The sequence below is a fragment of the Arvicanthis niloticus genome, chromosome 27, assembly GCF_011762505.2.
Source record: "Arvicanthis niloticus isolate mArvNil1 chromosome 27, mArvNil1.pat.X, whole genome shotgun sequence".
Classification (NCBI taxonomy): Eukaryota; Metazoa; Chordata; class Mammalia; order Rodentia; family Muridae; genus Arvicanthis; species Arvicanthis niloticus.
In genome coordinates, this window is record NC_133435.1 from 23523458 (window position 1) to 23540096 (window position 16639).

The 16639-nt window shown below is 42.0% G+C and overlaps 1 protein-coding gene across 1 annotated transcript in view; it reads right to left on the reverse strand.

Moving 5' to 3' along the window:
- Window positions 1–9678: 9678 nt before the first annotated feature.
- The window catches only part of LOC143439823 (uncharacterized), a 36949-nt gene continuing 29988 nt past the window's right edge, over window positions 9679–16639 (reverse strand). The window contains exon 6 of the mRNA XM_076926426.1: window positions 9679–9987. Within this exon, the coding sequence (XP_076782541.1) occupies window positions 9853–9987 (135 nt within the window). The 3' untranslated portion in view covers window positions 9679–9852. The remainder of the gene's footprint in view (window positions 9988–16639) is intronic.

A 16639-nucleotide genomic window follows, 5' to 3' on the forward strand; every position in this document is an offset into this window, starting at 1 on the left:
TAAAAACAAATCTGGAAAAATGTGCAAGAACATTTGCACAATTGTTTTTAAGCTTCCATTAAATTTAAAAAAAATGTGGACTTAAGGAAATCTGTTAATTTAAATAGAACTGCAACTAGTTTAGAGAGTTTCTTTTAAAGCTTTGGTGTAATTAGGTAATTTCAAGTGTTGAGGATTTTTTAAAATGCATAGTATTTGTGTGTGCTTTTGTTTGATTTTTTTTTTTTTTTTAACATTAATTTTTTGGGGGTAGGTCTGTTAATTGACTCTAGGATTTAAAGGTAAGATGCTCTTAAGTTTTGTCATCCTAAAGGGATGTGCTAAGGTATAATTTCAGGATTAAGTCAGGATCACTGTTTTATGTGTGAAATTGTTCAAATTGGTAAGTCTCTTATGCTTTTAGCATTCAGGGCATTGATTTCAACTTGGACGCACAATTTATAGTTACTACTGAAATGCATGTTAATGTGTTCAGTCCTGGTAAGTTTTAAGTTTGATAAATTAATTGGAACCAGACTTGAGAATAGCTGTCAGAATGTCACTTGAGATATGGGTGCAGCAATTCTATGGCCAGATGCCTGAGTTTGTGATGGTGAATTGTGTCTTAAGAATTTGACTCCCTACAAGATATTTTAATAATAAAAGTCAGTGCTGTAAAGTTGAAAGTTTATGAGAGACATCTATAATGGGGGCTGCAGCCCATTTTGAAAAGCACTGCAATACAAAAGTATGCCTATTTGTGTTTACGTATTTCTGCCTTTGTATTGCAGTGGCAGGTTTGTGTACTTAAACTGGGAAAGCCTCAGATATATAATTGCCTGGTCTATCACAGAAAGTTGGTTATTCCATGTCAAAATAAATCACTTGGTCAGTTGAGTATATTAGGTGGTATTAGCTGGCGTACTTCATTATGCTTATTTTGCATAAATATCACATGCTTGATTGGCAGTTTGAGCCTAGTCCATCAGCTGCTCTCAGATAAGTCTTGATCCTGTAATAGGCCAAGCTGGGCTGGTGGAAAGTAGGAAGTCTGTGCACTAGGATTCAACTTCCTGATTGGAAGTCATCACAGTGTGACTAAACATTCAACAAAGAATAGGAGATAAGTAACTTTGTTTTTATGTTAATTGTTAATTTTGTTTCCATTAAATCACATTTAAAAACCTATCTACACCTATTTTAGGTTAATCAACTGTTGACCTAGATATTTTTCTGGCCACTGATTTATTTCTTGATTTATTTATTTTTTGTCATTGTATGTATCTTATTGTCGTCTTTGTTTTTCTTGATTATACATCTTCCAGTCTGAGCTAGTTGCCTTTTCAGGAATTCCCTTTGTTTCTCAATTGGGTCCTTTATTCTTAAGTCATTCTGCTTGTTTGGACACATGTCTTCCCATAACATTGAAACCTTGGTGTCTTCAACACCATAGTTGTATCCCTAGTTAGGCTGGACAGAGATGGGTTTGGTGAGGGAGTTTGTTAATTTGAATCTAGGTCTCACATGAAGTCTTTTACATAGGATTTTTACTTTGTCACTAAACTGTCCAGCCCAAGCACCCAGTGGCCTCTCTAACTGTGAACTTAATCTTCAGTTCTGGGAAATATGAATGAATTATGAACTACTTCCTGGGATGGGTTTTTAGGGTTTTTTGTTTTGTATTGTTTTGTTTTTTTGGTTCTTTGTTGGTCATGAGCCCTAAGCAAAAACTTTCCCTACTTCTAGTTTCTACAATTTAAAAACAAAATTCATCTTAGAATTGCTTCAGAGACACTAGAATTTCTCACCCTCTTCCCCAACTATTATAATCTTAGGTGCACCCCTCATCTTTTTTCCTTCTCCAAGGCTTTTACTGATAGCATAATCCTGTAATCTCAGCCCGGGAAGGAAGGCTAACTTGGAGCCATGAGCTCATTTCAAGGCTGACCTGGGCATTGGCCAGAGCCCAGCTTAGCACACATGCAAGGTGATCTTACCTTACATCCTGTGGCTTAGACTTCTTCCCGTTCAAAGTTCTCAGTGGATGATGCTAAGTGATCCTTCAGTTCCACCGAGGAGTGGAAAACTTTAAAATGAACCTCTAGATAGATATTTTTTGTTCTCTGGTGAGGGTTACTGGAGTTTTCCACCCTGCCTGAAGGGTGAATCTGGCTTGCAGTGTTCTCATCTCAAAGCGAAGAAGGCAGATGGATGTGTCCAGAGACCCATCACAGTTGCTTCAGAGACACTAGAATGGGTGAGCTGGAAGATGTGGTCTTAATCAGACTTGAGACCCGTCCTTTCTTGAGTACCCATATGTCTACCAGTACTTGGGCTAACACTTACGCCATTAGGGGCTTTGTAGGGGTATTTTGGGATCACCTCTGCTGACAAATACAGTTTTCTTAACATTTGTTCAAACTTGTAAAGCCCATTTCCCCTTAAATCCCACCCCACAAGCCCTCAAGCCCTGGTATTTAGTAGAATTTCAGAAGAGGGGTGTGTGTGTGTGTGTGTGAGAGAGAGAGAGAGAGAGAGAGAGAGAGAGAGAGAGAGAGAGAGAGGGGGGGGGGGAGAGGAGAGAGAGAGACTGAACTTTCTGTATCTTGGTTTAACTAGGTATCTACCGTCAGGTGAGTCATTTCTCTTCCTGGGGTCCTGTTTTCTCCTTTTTAAATCTCCCTAAACTTAATATGTATTACAGAGTTTGGCCTTTCAGTCTATTCTTTGTGTACTAGAATAACAGTTGCTTCATTATATGCTGTTCCCAAGTTAGAATTCATTGTGTTGATTTGACATCTGTTGGTCCTAAATAAGTTCCAGTTACCAGGGTTTGCATCCTGCACATTAGAAATTTGTTTGTATGCTTTTATTCTTGGAACTTTTTTCTTTAGACTACCTCCTTCTTTTGAGTATTGTGTTTAGGATGTTGAGGTATTAGGATTCTTGAGAATCAGAAAGACCGAACCCACTGTCTACCATAGTATGTTGGTCTATAAATTACGCTTTTTTGATTTGGGGTTGTTTTAACCTACATTGTCAAAACTATAGATTCATGCTTAACAGTGATAATGAAGGCCCCACCACCACCACCACCCCCCATACCCAGGGTTTCTCTGTGTAGCCCTGGCTGTCCTGGAGCTTATTCTATAGACCAAGCTGGCCTTGAACTCACAGAGATCCTGCCTCTGCCTCCCCAGTGCTGGGATCAAATGCTTGGCTTGTTTTTTGTTTTTTAATCTTTATTTTTCAACCCAAAATTTGGCAAGGCTGAAAATGAGTCCTATATTCACTGCTAGCCACATTAAAGTTGTTAACAGTTGAGAAGTCTTGTCTGAATCTCCTTTGGGTAAAAAGATTCTAGCCAGATAAATACCCTGTTGTGCAAATTGAATTTGCTGTTATAATTTGCTCTCAATTAATCTGTAATCTATTAAATTGTAAGAAGGTTGATTATAATGTACTTCAAAGAGGCCTGTAGACCGTCTACAACTGCATCAATTGTATGGCATTGTTACCTGGGATTCTGTTTTTCACATAAACTCCCAAGTATTAGCTATGGTGATGGCTACAGTCTGGAAGAAAAGTATTCAGAAGATTGTTAGCATTCTAGTGAGTATACATGATGACAGCAGTAAGTGGGGGAAGAACAGCAAGTGGCCATGATTGGAGATATTCTGAACTGGTAGCTTTTAAGTTCTATAGGCAGTACACACCTCTGTATGCACCTTGAGCCTCTTATCAGTGACATTGAGTCATTTATTGCGTTATAAAATAACTGACTCATTGTCTTGCTGTTGAAGTCTTGAGTTGAGCTCATCATGCATTTACCCTGTTGAGCCTTGAGCACCTTGGAGTCTCAAGGATGTCTGGTTGTTGTGACTTTATTGTAAACAGCCTTAGGTAAAGAGGGAACTATGCCATTTGGGAAGGTGAAAAATGATACTTCCAAGTTCAGGGGAAAGACCTTTGAAAGTGGCGTAAGGAGGGAAGCCCTGGGTTAATCCCCCAGTTTAAGAAAGAATGCTTGACAGCGTTTCAGAGTTAGAGTCTATGGAAGGTGAGGGTGTTGGAGCAATCCACATTTGTTACTGTAAACTTGCATTGGAAGGAATTTTCAATATGCAGATTGGCACTTATTAAATATGCAGATTGGCACTTATTAAATATGCAGATTGGCACTTACTAACAACACGGATAGAGGTTTTACAATTCTGTTCTGGGAAATGGTGTTGGCAACACTTCAAAGTTAATTTGTATATGTTTGTAATTTGGTTGTATTCTGTTGCACTCTAGTATCTGAAGGCAAGGGTACCTTGGCTTTTTAATTTTTTTTTTTTTTAAGAAAAAAACACTGAAAGAAACATTAAGAGATCTGTTAATGCTAGTACCTGAATGTGGCATTTAACATGTCATGGAAATTGCTTTGAATAAATACTTGAGAAAAGGATTAAATAATTGCTGTTTTTGTTGTTGTATGAATGGGTGTGACTATACTGAGCTTAATCACATTTTTATAAAACAGGTATGAGACTGAAGTGGAATCCTTATTAAATGTGGAAGATGGCCTTTGAGTATTAAGTTGAGATTCAACTAAAAGAGTAAATAAAACTTTGAAACAAATTTGTTGTAAATTGCTTCTACAATCATTGATCTATAAAGCATGCTATTGCCGATCAGTTTTATGTATTAAGACCTATCAGCATGTCTTTTTAGTGCTTGGTTGACTTCATTTTAATTATAAGATGCTCTCTGTGCCCTTTAACATTTCTAGGACTTACTCTTTCCAGGCAGATTCCATTGGGACTGTTTGCATTGTAGAAGCTTCCTTATAGATTCTTCAAATGAAGCTTACAGTGGGCTTTCGTGGGGTTTTAATTTGCACTGTTTTATTTTCTGGAAGACCACTTGTGTTTATGATGTAGCGCTTTGTCTTACAATTAAACTCTTCAGCACTCATGCGGTTTTGCACTGTCTTCTTTCCCCAGTGAAGCTCTTCTCTTGGATGAATATCTTTAAATAAAGATCTTGTTTTTAGTTGAGAAGGTAATAGAACTGTAATGGTTGAACATCACATAAGAGCTTGAAATAATGGTTCCTTTGAAAGTATACACAAGTAATCAAAAAATTACATTACACATTGAGGAATCAATGAGTTTGATAGAGGGCTATTCAGTTTTCCCCAGGATGTTCACAGGGAAGGCTATTGGAGTGGCAAGATGTTGTGTGGAGGTATCTGTTCTTTGTCTGGTGCATGTTGTCATTAGCTCACTATTATTTTCAGAAAGCAGTCAAGTTAGTTGTTTAATGGCAGCAACATTGACCAAGATCTTCTCAGTAGAGGTAAATCCAGAAGATGAAAGGGCACCCTCCATTTCCTTTTTCTTTTTGAGCTAGGGTCTTGCTTGCTATGTATCATTCCTAGCTGCCATGGAATTCATAATGTAGACCAAGCTGTCCTAATCCTGCCTTGGCCTCTCCCAAGTACTGGAATTGCAGGCTCGTACCATTAGCACAATTTGTTTAGAGAATAAAGGTTATTCTTAGTGTTGATCTTGCTGGGGAACTTTGCAGGTCTTAAGGAATGACCTGTTGGAAGCTAGCCTTTTCCTTAAAAAGAAAAAGGCAGAATTAATAGGTTTTTACCATAAGTCACATATAATGAGCTTCTCAAGAGCCTTGTGAGTTTTGAGCCTGTTGAATTGAGGATGGTTTTTGTTTAGTGGATTGTCAAGCTTGCAGTTTAATACATTGCATGGGAATTGTATGCAAGACCTACTGTTTGCATGCTGATTGAGTAAATTAAATTCTAAACATCCATTTTTCTAGCTATAAAATGATAGGAACTTCTTTGCCTATGGACATAATTGAGGCATATTTAAGTGCTTTGAGATCAGCACTTCCCTGCCTCATGATGATATACATATCCCAGACTGTAGCTGTCTTTGGAGGTGGAGCCCAGGTGCCTGTTAAGATCCCTGAATCTAGCCTGATGGTGGCATGCTCCTTTAATCAAGTGTTTCTCAACCTTCCTAATGCATGTAACCCACATGTGGTGACCCCAACCATAAAATCGTTTTTTTTTTTTTTTTTTTTTTTTTTTTTTTGTTGCTACTTCATGAAGGGGTCATGACCACAGGTTGAGAACCACTTTCCCATTGTGCGAGGCAGAGGTAGATAACCTGAGTTCAAGGCCAGTCAGGACCACATAGGACCCTTCTTCAAGATTTCTGATAGTAATTCTGAGGCTTAGGAACCAAGCTTGACATTTGTTACTACAGGTGTCTATGAAATTTATACGTGAGAAAGTAACTGGTGTTACTACTTCCAGAACAGAGGAATGTGATATGGTACAGTTAACATCATCAGGTCAGAACAAGTGCCCTGGGCTCTCTGAAGGAGCCCTGCCTTTGCTTCTGTAGGTCTGGGATTCCTGAGTTACAAAACTTACGGAATGCTGGCAGAGAAGTTGTGTAGTGTTGCTGATTGAGTTGGAAAGAAGAGCTGAAGGGAAGAGTTAACGATTTTTATAATTCCAGATTCCTGGACAGCTAAATTCCATGTTCTGAAACTAGAAATAAAGTCAAATTAAGCAGTTTTGTGAAGGAAGGAAGGGAGGAAATATAGTTGAGTTAGGGAATTTAAAATTTGAGGTGCTTTCATGATACCAAAGTGGCTGTAGTAACTGGGAGTTGAAAAGCTGGTATTCAGAAGGTAGAGCTAGAGAGGGCAATAAGGGAGTGAAGAAAAGCACCCTGGGGAATTGGAAATAAAGAGAACTGAAAGCCAGACTGTGTTGTAGACTGCATGACTGTGTTTCCCAAGGACCACTGTCCCTCCAGCAGCATCCAGTCTTTGTTGGTTTCCTTCCTCTTACAAGTCCAAGAGTCTCTGTGACAACTTGGCTTCTGTCATCCAGGGTGGATGATGGAAGTTGTCTTAGAGTTGTTGGGAGATTAAGAGTTAGTGTCAGCACATTGTGTGCTGAATAATTTGTCACTGCTGATACAAATGGACCTTGTAGGATCTAAGTCCCAGCTCCTTTGTAACTCATGACATCTAGTGGCCTGTCTTGGTCATTCCTTGAATTTATTCTCTGCTGTGTAGGACGATACTTACGGAGATGCTGTTTGAGCATGTTGGTGTCATTCTTTCTACTTTCCTTAATTTCTTTAGGATTAAGGAGATCCTAATGCAAGCTTTCTTAGGAGTACAGCCACTTGCATGTACAGACATCGTTCTGTACTGACATGAGGTCTCTGTGGTAATGTGTCCAAGCTGCTTGGTGCGGAGCAGGGGTACAGCTAGTTTGAGACCTAAATGAACATGGTCTGTGATGTCCTGATATTTAACTTCTTCCTGCTAAGGTTTCTTGTGGCAGCCTAAGCACTAAAACCTGTAAGAGAATCATTTCTAAACAATGCTCTTTCCTCTAGACTCCTTCAACGTGTACATTCACATTATCTTGAAAAACCCTTAAATTCTGCTTGATTGTGTAAGAAAGGAAGCATTGAGTCTCTTTCAGCCTGGAGCCAGGGCAACAGCCTGTGTTTTTACTGTGCTGTATAATGGAGGTGAGCTTTAAAAACTCAAAATTCAAGATGGGCTATATAGCTCAGAGATAGCTTTTTGCTTAGTATGTACAAGGTCTTGGGTTTGACCCCTAACTCCCACCTCCTAAAAGAGTCACTGTTCTTTGAGGTTTTTGGCTCTTAGCTTTCTAATATGTAAAATAAGGGAAATAGGTTAGGTGATGTTGAAGTGCTTACCTTTCTAGTAGTAATTATGCTAATGTGTACTATTAGAATATACATATTTTATATACAGAATTATAAACCACTCTGCCGTTAGGCCAGTTTTGTATGGCTTCAGAAATAATGTTAGTGAGATATGTGACAATTTTCCTTACTGTTAGAATTCTTTTACCTAAAAACAAGAGTTTGTGCCAGACAACAAACTGGACTGATTGTCCTATCTGACCCACAACTAAGACATCAGTACACTCTTAATAGAAATGGATCCTGTGGCTGTGTGATAGTAAGCATGTCTTTAGGTCAGCGGTTTCCTCATCTAAAATAAAAATCCGCATAAGGCTTTTATGTTCCTACCTGTGACCTATAATCTTCACCTTAGGCTACTCTGCATGAAGGTTCTTTATTTGTGTCACAGTGCAACATAGTGATGTGCTGCACCACCGAGCTGTTAGTGTGTTGTATAAGGCACTGTTGAGCCGAGACCTTTTCCCTGGGTGTGTAAACTGTCGAGGATCACATATTGTGAATGGCTGGCATGTGTTTCTTTAGTTGCAAGCATAAGGTGGCTGTTGGAAGTGCTGGTCATCACCACAGTTCTCTAAAGCATCATCCACCCTGGCTCCCTGTTAGTTACTACGTTGTTTCCATTTGTATTTTTTGTCTCTATGTAGCCCTGGCTGGTGTGGAACCCAATGTGTGGACCAGGCTGACCTCAAGCTCAGAGATTGCTTGTCTCTTCTTCCTAAGTGCTGGGACTAAGGGAATGTAGCACCATGCCTAGATTACTTTTCTATTTTCTTCTTCTTCTTTTTTTTTTTTTTTCACTTTCTTTGAGACACTTTGTAGCCCAGGCTGACACCCTCCAAAAATCCAAATCAGCCTCAGACTTCCAAAAGCTGTACTTAGTGCATGCATGAAACTCAATGATTTTTTTCAAATTTTAAGACCTTGCATGGGTGAGATGGCTTAGTGGGGAAAGGTGCTTGCTACCAAGTTTGATGAGCTGAGATCAGTCCCTGGAATGGACTTGGTAGAAGATGAGAACCAGCTCTCATAAAGCTGTCCCTTGACCTCCATAGACACGCTGGCATATGCATACACACACACAGATACACAGTGGACAAATGTTACAGGGAAAGACCATCATTGCCATGTGCAGAACACCACTCAAGCCCCCTGTTAGTAACTGCAGAGTAGAGCGAGATTGTAACAAATCTCAGTGACTTGAGAGTCACTGAGTTGCTGGATGAGGTGTACTTTAAGCAACAACAGTAAGATAGGACAAGGCCTGTGACCTGTAAGAGAATACGGCTCAGTTTTTTGATCCTTACACAAGGAATTGCCTTCTATAAAACGATGGTTTGAATTTTCATTTCAAATGAAACTATATGGAGCTGTATGCTCATGTTAAAATTCTCATTTCTAAAGGATATTTTAAGATTAACTGTGGATTTCTGTATGCTTATCAATAATTAATGGCATTAATTCAGTAACCCACTGTTAATAAGATTTAGATGACATTTACTTTGTAGGAAACATGAGTATTCAGTCAGTATCAGATCCCAGGTGAGGAACAGGACATGGTGTAACTTGTCCTGAGACACATACAAACAGCTGAGTTGAGCTTCAGTAGTATAATCAAGAGGTTTGTGCTTTTTAAAATTTCTACTTTTTGAAACAAGGTCTCACACTGTAAGTAAGCCCAGGTTTGCCCTGGAAAACACTTTGTAACTCAGGGTAGCCTTGAACTCACAGCAGTCCTGCTTCAGCTTTGGGATAAGTGTGTAATCCCTCCCTCCAATGGTGGGATTCCAGGCATGAGTCACCTTGCTGTTAGAGATCTGCCAGCCTCAATCTCAGATCTGCCCACCTGAGCCTCCTGAGAGCTGGGGGTGGGGGTGGCGGTGGGGAAAGGCACTCACCAGCACTCAGCTCTCCAGGTGAGGGAGGCCATGGAGGAAGCACAACAGGACTACAGTAGTGTTAGGAAAAACAAGGCATAAAGGAGTCAGAGGATGCTGAAGGGCCAGGAAAAACTCCAACCTCTCCAGCTCTACCAACCAGGGAGCTCACAGTTACTGGGTACAGAGCTCTGTAGCTCCATGTAACACTTTATTGGTCAGGTGGGTATTACGTGAGTACTTAAGAGAATGATAATGATTGACAGGGGAATCGCCAGGGTGGTAATTACAATCTTGAAGCACTTCCACCATGTCCTCTTGGGAATCTTCCTGGTGTTCTCAAATTCTTCAGCCTGAAATAAAAACACACACTTACAAGTTTCTGCCCAGTTCTGAACTTAATGGCACACTCAATATTTGATAAAAAAAACCATTTGAAAGAATAGATTTAGTTTAGTTTTAACCCAATTCCAAAAGTAGGTCAGTGGGACCCAGTAGATTTGTAAGGAGAAGCGCCACTGTTCCAGGCACCTGTTCTGAGCTGTGACTTCATCAGTGTTGGCACCTTGAACATATCTTCCCACCTTCATTTCTTTGTGGTTTTACTGACTTACTATTTAATTGCCATGTACTGAGAATTCTACATCTTGATTTAAGTTCTACCACAGTTATACTCTAGGCACCTTTCTCTCAATTCTTTGAAAGATTTATTTGCCTGTGTGTGGCATGGAATTCTCTGGAACTGAAGTTATAGGTGGTTCTGGGAACACAACATGGGTCCTCTGGAAGAGCTACAAGCATGCTCCTTCTTTTCTTTTCTTTTTTTTTTTTTTTGGTTTTTCGAGACAGGGTTTGTCTGTGTCCTGGCTGTCCTGGAACTCACTCTGTAGTCCGGGCTGGCCTTGAACTCAGAAATCCGCCTGCCTCTGCCTCCCAAGTGCTGGGATTAAAGGCGTGAGCCACCACTGCCCGGCCCCTTATTTTCAATTCTTTATTTTCTAGTTAATCGGTAAGTAAATGTCATATGATGTTTGCCTTAGGTTTTTCATTGCTGTGAACAGACACCATGACCAAGGTAACTTTTATAAGGACAACATTTAATTGGGGCTGGCTTACAGGTTCAGAGGTTCAGTTTATTATCATCAAGGTGGGAAGCATGACAACATGCAGGCAGACATGATGTTACAGAAGGAGCTGAGAGTTCTACATCCTGATCCAAAGGCAGCAGGGAAGATTCTCTTTCCTACTGGGTGGAGCTTGAGGAGCCTGCCAACACAGAGACACACTTCTCCCATGCTACACCTATTCCAGCAAGGCCACACCTCCTAAGAGTGCCACCTCCTGCTGTCCAAGCATATTCAAACCACCACGATGCAAGAGAAAAGAAAGCACTGTGGCATTCATTCTTGCCTGTTTTGTTACATTCTATATTAGTGTGGGACAATGCATAATATCCAGTAAACCAAATATTTATTGAGTTGATGACAAATATCCACTTCAGAGCCACAAACTGTGAGGATGAGCTGAGGAAGTGAATGGAGCACATCTAAGAAACTCACTAGTAATTTCCACGGATAAGTAGGTATCACCAGGCCTTAAGTGTGCAGTGCCCTCCACACACTCACGTTTGAACAGTTGTTCCTCAGCCAGTAGTGTCACTTTGGAAGCCTGGGGGTCTTGGGAGGTGGCACTAGCTTCTGGAAGGTTGTGAGAGGCAAGCCTCTGCTGTTGGCACACGCCACTGAACTGAACGGCTTCCCAACCTGAAACCCTTCTAAAGCTGTGAGCCAAAACCAAGCCTTTTTCCTTGTTTCTCTCAGGTAATGTGGTCAACATCTAGAAATACAGATGTGCATTACGCTCAGTGCTTTATCATACAAGTGTGGCATTTAAGTACAGATTTATTTAATGTGGATGAGTGTTTTGCCTGCATGTAAGTGCAGTGCCTGTGGAAGCCAGAAGAGGGCGTCGGATCCCCTGGAACTGGAGCTACAGTGGCTGAAAGCTGCATGCGGTGCTGAGCAGCGAATCTGGGTCCTTTGGAAGAACAGCCAGTACTCTGTCCCTCAGCCTCACCAGGCTCTTCAGTTACTTTTGTCTAAATGTTTTCTTTTACATATATTTTGTGCACGTACATGTTTGCCTTCATGGATATAAGTTGACCCCATGCAGCCTCTGACCCTCAGAGGTCAAAAAGAAGGTGGCAGATGCCCTAGAACTAGAGTTACACATGGTTTTGAGCCACCACTTGGGTGCTGGAAATCAAGCCCAGGTTTTCTGCAAGAGCAACAAATACTCGCCCACTGAGCCATCCCCCCCAGCCACGTATTTCTAATGTAAGAGAAATTATGAGAGAGCCCAGTATACTATTGGTTATTTCTAAGGATCTGCTATGAGGAAGCAGGTGACTAGTATACTTTTCAGCATATTAGAATTTACTGGGTGCTAAGGTGTAAGTACTATATAATGTGCTTCAAATGCGTTTTTGTATTAATAAGGGTCACTCAATGTCTAAGGGTTTAATTGTGTGGGGCTGTAGCTTGCGCATGGGCATGGGTCTTGTTGGGCAGAGTTGTGGTTCCCGAATGTCTGCCGCCCAGGCAGCTGGAACCTCAGCTCAGAGAGCAGAAGTGCAGGAATTTGACTGAGTTTACTCCACTCAGCTCCGGGCGGACGTCAGGCTGTGAGAATTCACAGAACTCTGCTCCGAGTGTGGGGGGATCACAGTCTGAGACCCGTGGGGGCAGAGCTCTCAGGTGGGGACCCCCAAGCAAGAAGGTGTGTGGGGATCAACTGGTCTCAGACCCCTGGGCTCCCAGGCACTCCTGGGAGCTGCGGAAGAGTTGAGACTGGGGGTGTACAGGCTAGACCATCTTCAGCGACTACTCCTGCAGGGTAATGAGACTCTTGATTGAGGTGACTCGCTTGGCTGGGTCATGGCTGGCTTGGCTAGCTTGCTTGAGTTGACAGGTCTCCATGGCTGGAACGCAGAGAGGCCCTCAGGTGGGAGATTAGGTGGTGGCTCATTGGTTGAAGGCCCCCTCTATGGTTCTCCACAGCAGGCCCCAAAGACACGAGGAAGTCCATGGTTTTAAAAGGTTTATCGTCATGCAGAAAGTGGATGAAGCTGTACCCCCAGTTCTCAGGGCAGGCCTGAGATTAAAAGGAGGAGGGTTTGGGAAGGAATGCTTAATTGGCTACACCCTCTGGCCTTTAGGTATCTCATTAATATGGAGATCTCTTGAGGCTCTTCGGCCTGTAGTCACGCCCTCTACCTGTGCTACGTGACCTAAGGCCACAAACCTCTCTTTGGGAGTGGCTGTGGATAGCTGAAGCTAAGTGAAAGGAACCAGGGCCCGGAGCAAGGCTGGATACCTATCATCCCATTAGGGTCTTGGGTTCAAGGCCTGTACTCCACCAGGTATCCAGCTGCCTCTCACAGCCCATTGCCCCACATAATTGCTGTGAAGAGACACCATAACCAAGGCAACTCTTATAAAGGCAAACATTTAATTGAGGCTGGCTTACAGTTTTAGAGGTTCAGTCCATTGTCATCATGGACAGAAGCATGGTGACATGCAGGCAGACATGGGACTGGAGAATGAGCTGAGAATTATTGATCTGATGGCAGCAGAAAGATACTATGTACCACACTGGGCATAGCTGGAGCATAGGAGACCTCAAAGCCTACCTACCACAGTGATGCACTTCCTCCAATGAGGACACACCTCCTAATAGTGCCATTCCCTGAGCCAAGCATGAAACACATGAGTCAGTGGGAGCCATGCCTATTCAAACCACCACACTGGATGGATGATCTCCTAAGTATTCCTGTTTTATGGTGGTGAAGAAAATGAGGTGGAGGTTTTAGTTAAGGTTTTATAGTAAGTGATGGGGCTAGAATTGAAATTCAGAACAAGTCATGAAAAGAGTAACATTCAACTGGACTCTGCACTCTCTTCAGTAATGTTTTCTTCTCTCCCTCCCTCCTTTCCCCTTCCCTCTCTTCCTTTCCTTTTCTTCTTCTACTTCCCCTATCCCCCCACCCACCCCAGGGATTCTCTGTGTCCTGGAACTCTCTCTATAGATCAGGCTGGCCTTGGATTCCCCTAGGCTGGTAATTTGCTAATTCATGGACTGAGTATATGTGGTTTGAAACCCAGATTCTACAACCCACACAAGCCAAACCAGCCTGGCAGGCCCTTTGGCATCCTTGGGCCTCTCAGATGTCAGTATCAGATTTATTGAATGTTTTGTGGAGTCTTGAGCTTCTCAGTCTTGAGCTTATTTCTCAAAGGTAATTATTTTTATTTCTTTTGTTTGACACCATATCTGTCATATATAAAACAGTGGCTCTCAACTGGGAGGGATTTTTTGCTGTCCAGAAAACAATTGGCAATTTCTAGAAACATTTTTGAATTGTCACAACTAGGGGGAATGTGACCAGCTTCTAGCATAGAGAAGCCAGGGATGTTGGTAAAACTCTGATGGTATAAACCTCCCTCAACAAATATCCAACCCCGAGTAGCTCAGGATTGTGGACCTGAGAACAGTGTCTGGCACGGTGTAGACATGGTAGACTGTAGAATGGCCTCAGTCATCTATTGTCCCTCTTTCTGTCATTCAGGTGTTGGCTCCTTTTGCTTTATCCTAAGTCCTTAGCTGTCCTTTAACTATGTATGGTTTTTGTACTCATGAATTCACATGCTATAGCCTGTGTGCTCTCCTTCCACTCTGTGGGTTCCAGAAATCAAACTTAGCTTGTCATGCATAGTGGGGATGTCCTTACCACCTGAGTCATCTCACTGGCCCACTGACAGTCTTTTGGCCTGCCCCAATCTGGTTTGGCTGGCTAATTTGTGATACATTTTGATTTTTGATTTTTGTTGTTGTTGTTAAGACAGGGTCTCACTGTGTAGCTCCGGCTGGCCTGGAGCTCACTGTGTAGTTGTAGATGGCCTCAGACCACAGAGATCAGTCTGCCTCTTTCTCCCAAGTGCTGGGATTAAAGGCGTGCACCACCACAGCTGACTGTGGTTTGAATGTTGGACACTTACCAGTGTCCTGAGTCTCCTGTCTGGACGAAACCGAGAGGCAGACATGTTCTGGAGCAGTCACGTGATTCTTGCTTCATTTCATCTAAAATTCAATTATTCTGTTTCATCCACACTTGGTACCTGAACTTAGGTTTGCTGTCTTTTTCTTTTTCTTTCTTTTTTTTTTTTTTCTTTTTCTTTTTTTTTTTTTTTTTGGTTTTTCGAGACAGGGTTTCTCTGTGTAGCCCTGGCTGTCCTGGAACTCATTTTGTAGACCAGGCTGGCCTTGAACTCAGAAATCTGCCTGCCTCTGCTTCCCAAGTGCTGGGATTAAAGGCGTGTGCCACCACCGCCCAGCTGGTTTGATATCCTTAGAGCAAGTATTTTATCCTCTGATAGGGAAGCAGCTGACGGGATAAAATAGGGAGGGGGCTCTGTCTCAGATGTTTCTTTTAAAGCCTCTCAGTCTCTTGCTTCTAGGCCCTACCGCACACATTTGCTTTTACAAGGACCACTTTATGGTCCTTCCCAAGGTTCTACTGCCCAGATCCATCCGCGTGTTAGTATCTCTTCTCTTGCTATCAGCTTTTGTCCCACCATCCTCTTCTTTACTAAGGTCACTAACTACTCATGAATTCTTTAGTTTAAAACTAAACTGCTGTTGATTCTCACCTTCTCCTGTTTTTAGTCCTAGTGGTTTATTTATCTTCAAATTATTGTTTTACCTATTTTATGGTGGAGTTTGTATTTGCGGGAATTCCTGAAGGGATACAATATGTAATCTACTAATGTATGCACTGTATTTATTTGCAGGAAAACTGACCATTTATTGGCCTGCTTTTTGTTAAAACAGATATGGGACTAAGGAGATGGCTCAGCAATAAAAAAGACTGTTGAGCAAACACAAGGCTCTGAGTTTAGATTCTTAGCACGTACGTAAAAGCTTGTACAAATTTGGTAGCATTTGTCTTTAACCCTAGCACTGGGGGTATGGGGACAGGCTGCTCCTTAGAGCTTGCAGACCAGCTAGCCTAACCAAAAAGTAAGCTCTTGGTTCAATGAGAGACCCTGTCTCAAAAAAAAAAAAAAAAAAAAAAAGGTGGAAGGCAACTGGGGAAGACATGTGGCGTCTATCTCTGGCCTCTACATGCCCCACCTCCCATATGTGTGCCTGTGGATGGATGCTCACACTCACACTCACACTCACACTCACTGCTGCAATAGCTGATTTTTTTTTAAATAGCTAGGAGTGGTGGCATATGCCTTTAATCCTACCACTCAGGAGTAACAGGCAGGCGGAGCTCAGTGAGCTCAAGACCAGCCTGGTCTACAAATCGAGTTCCAGGTCGGGTTACACAGTTATCTGTTTGTAAAAGGGCTGTTTTCATTTTTTTGTGTATATGAGCAGTTTGCCTCTCTGGCATGCCTGGAGGTCATAATAAGGGACCGGGCCCCCTAGAACTGGAGTTACAGATGGTCTTGAGCCACTGTGTGGTGCTGGGAACCAAACCTGATCCTCTGCAAGAGCCACAACTGCCCTTACCTGCCAAGCCTCATCCAGCCCCTTAACCTTTTATTTAAAGGACATTCAATGGAGTCTTTACAGAAAAACAAGGTGAGAAGAAGAGACAAAGTTAGGATAGGCAGGAAAGCAGAGCTCAGAGGAAGTCTGTGCTCTCCAGGTGTGATTATGATGCATGCTGGCCCAGTTTCATCTGTCGGCTGGACATGCCTACAGTTCCAGTCTCTGGGGCGCGGAGTCAGACCAATTCACAAAGTGACAGCCTGTCTTTAAACCATCACTACAATACAAGTCTCTGTTTTTCTGAACTGCTTCTTATCAACTTGCTTCAACAAGAGGATACTTAAAAAGAGAATACTCTTTCCTGCAGTGAAAGTGTACTGCAGATATGAGGCTGGGGTTTGCAAGGTAACACAGTGAGGTGAAATAACATCTCTGGAAAACAAA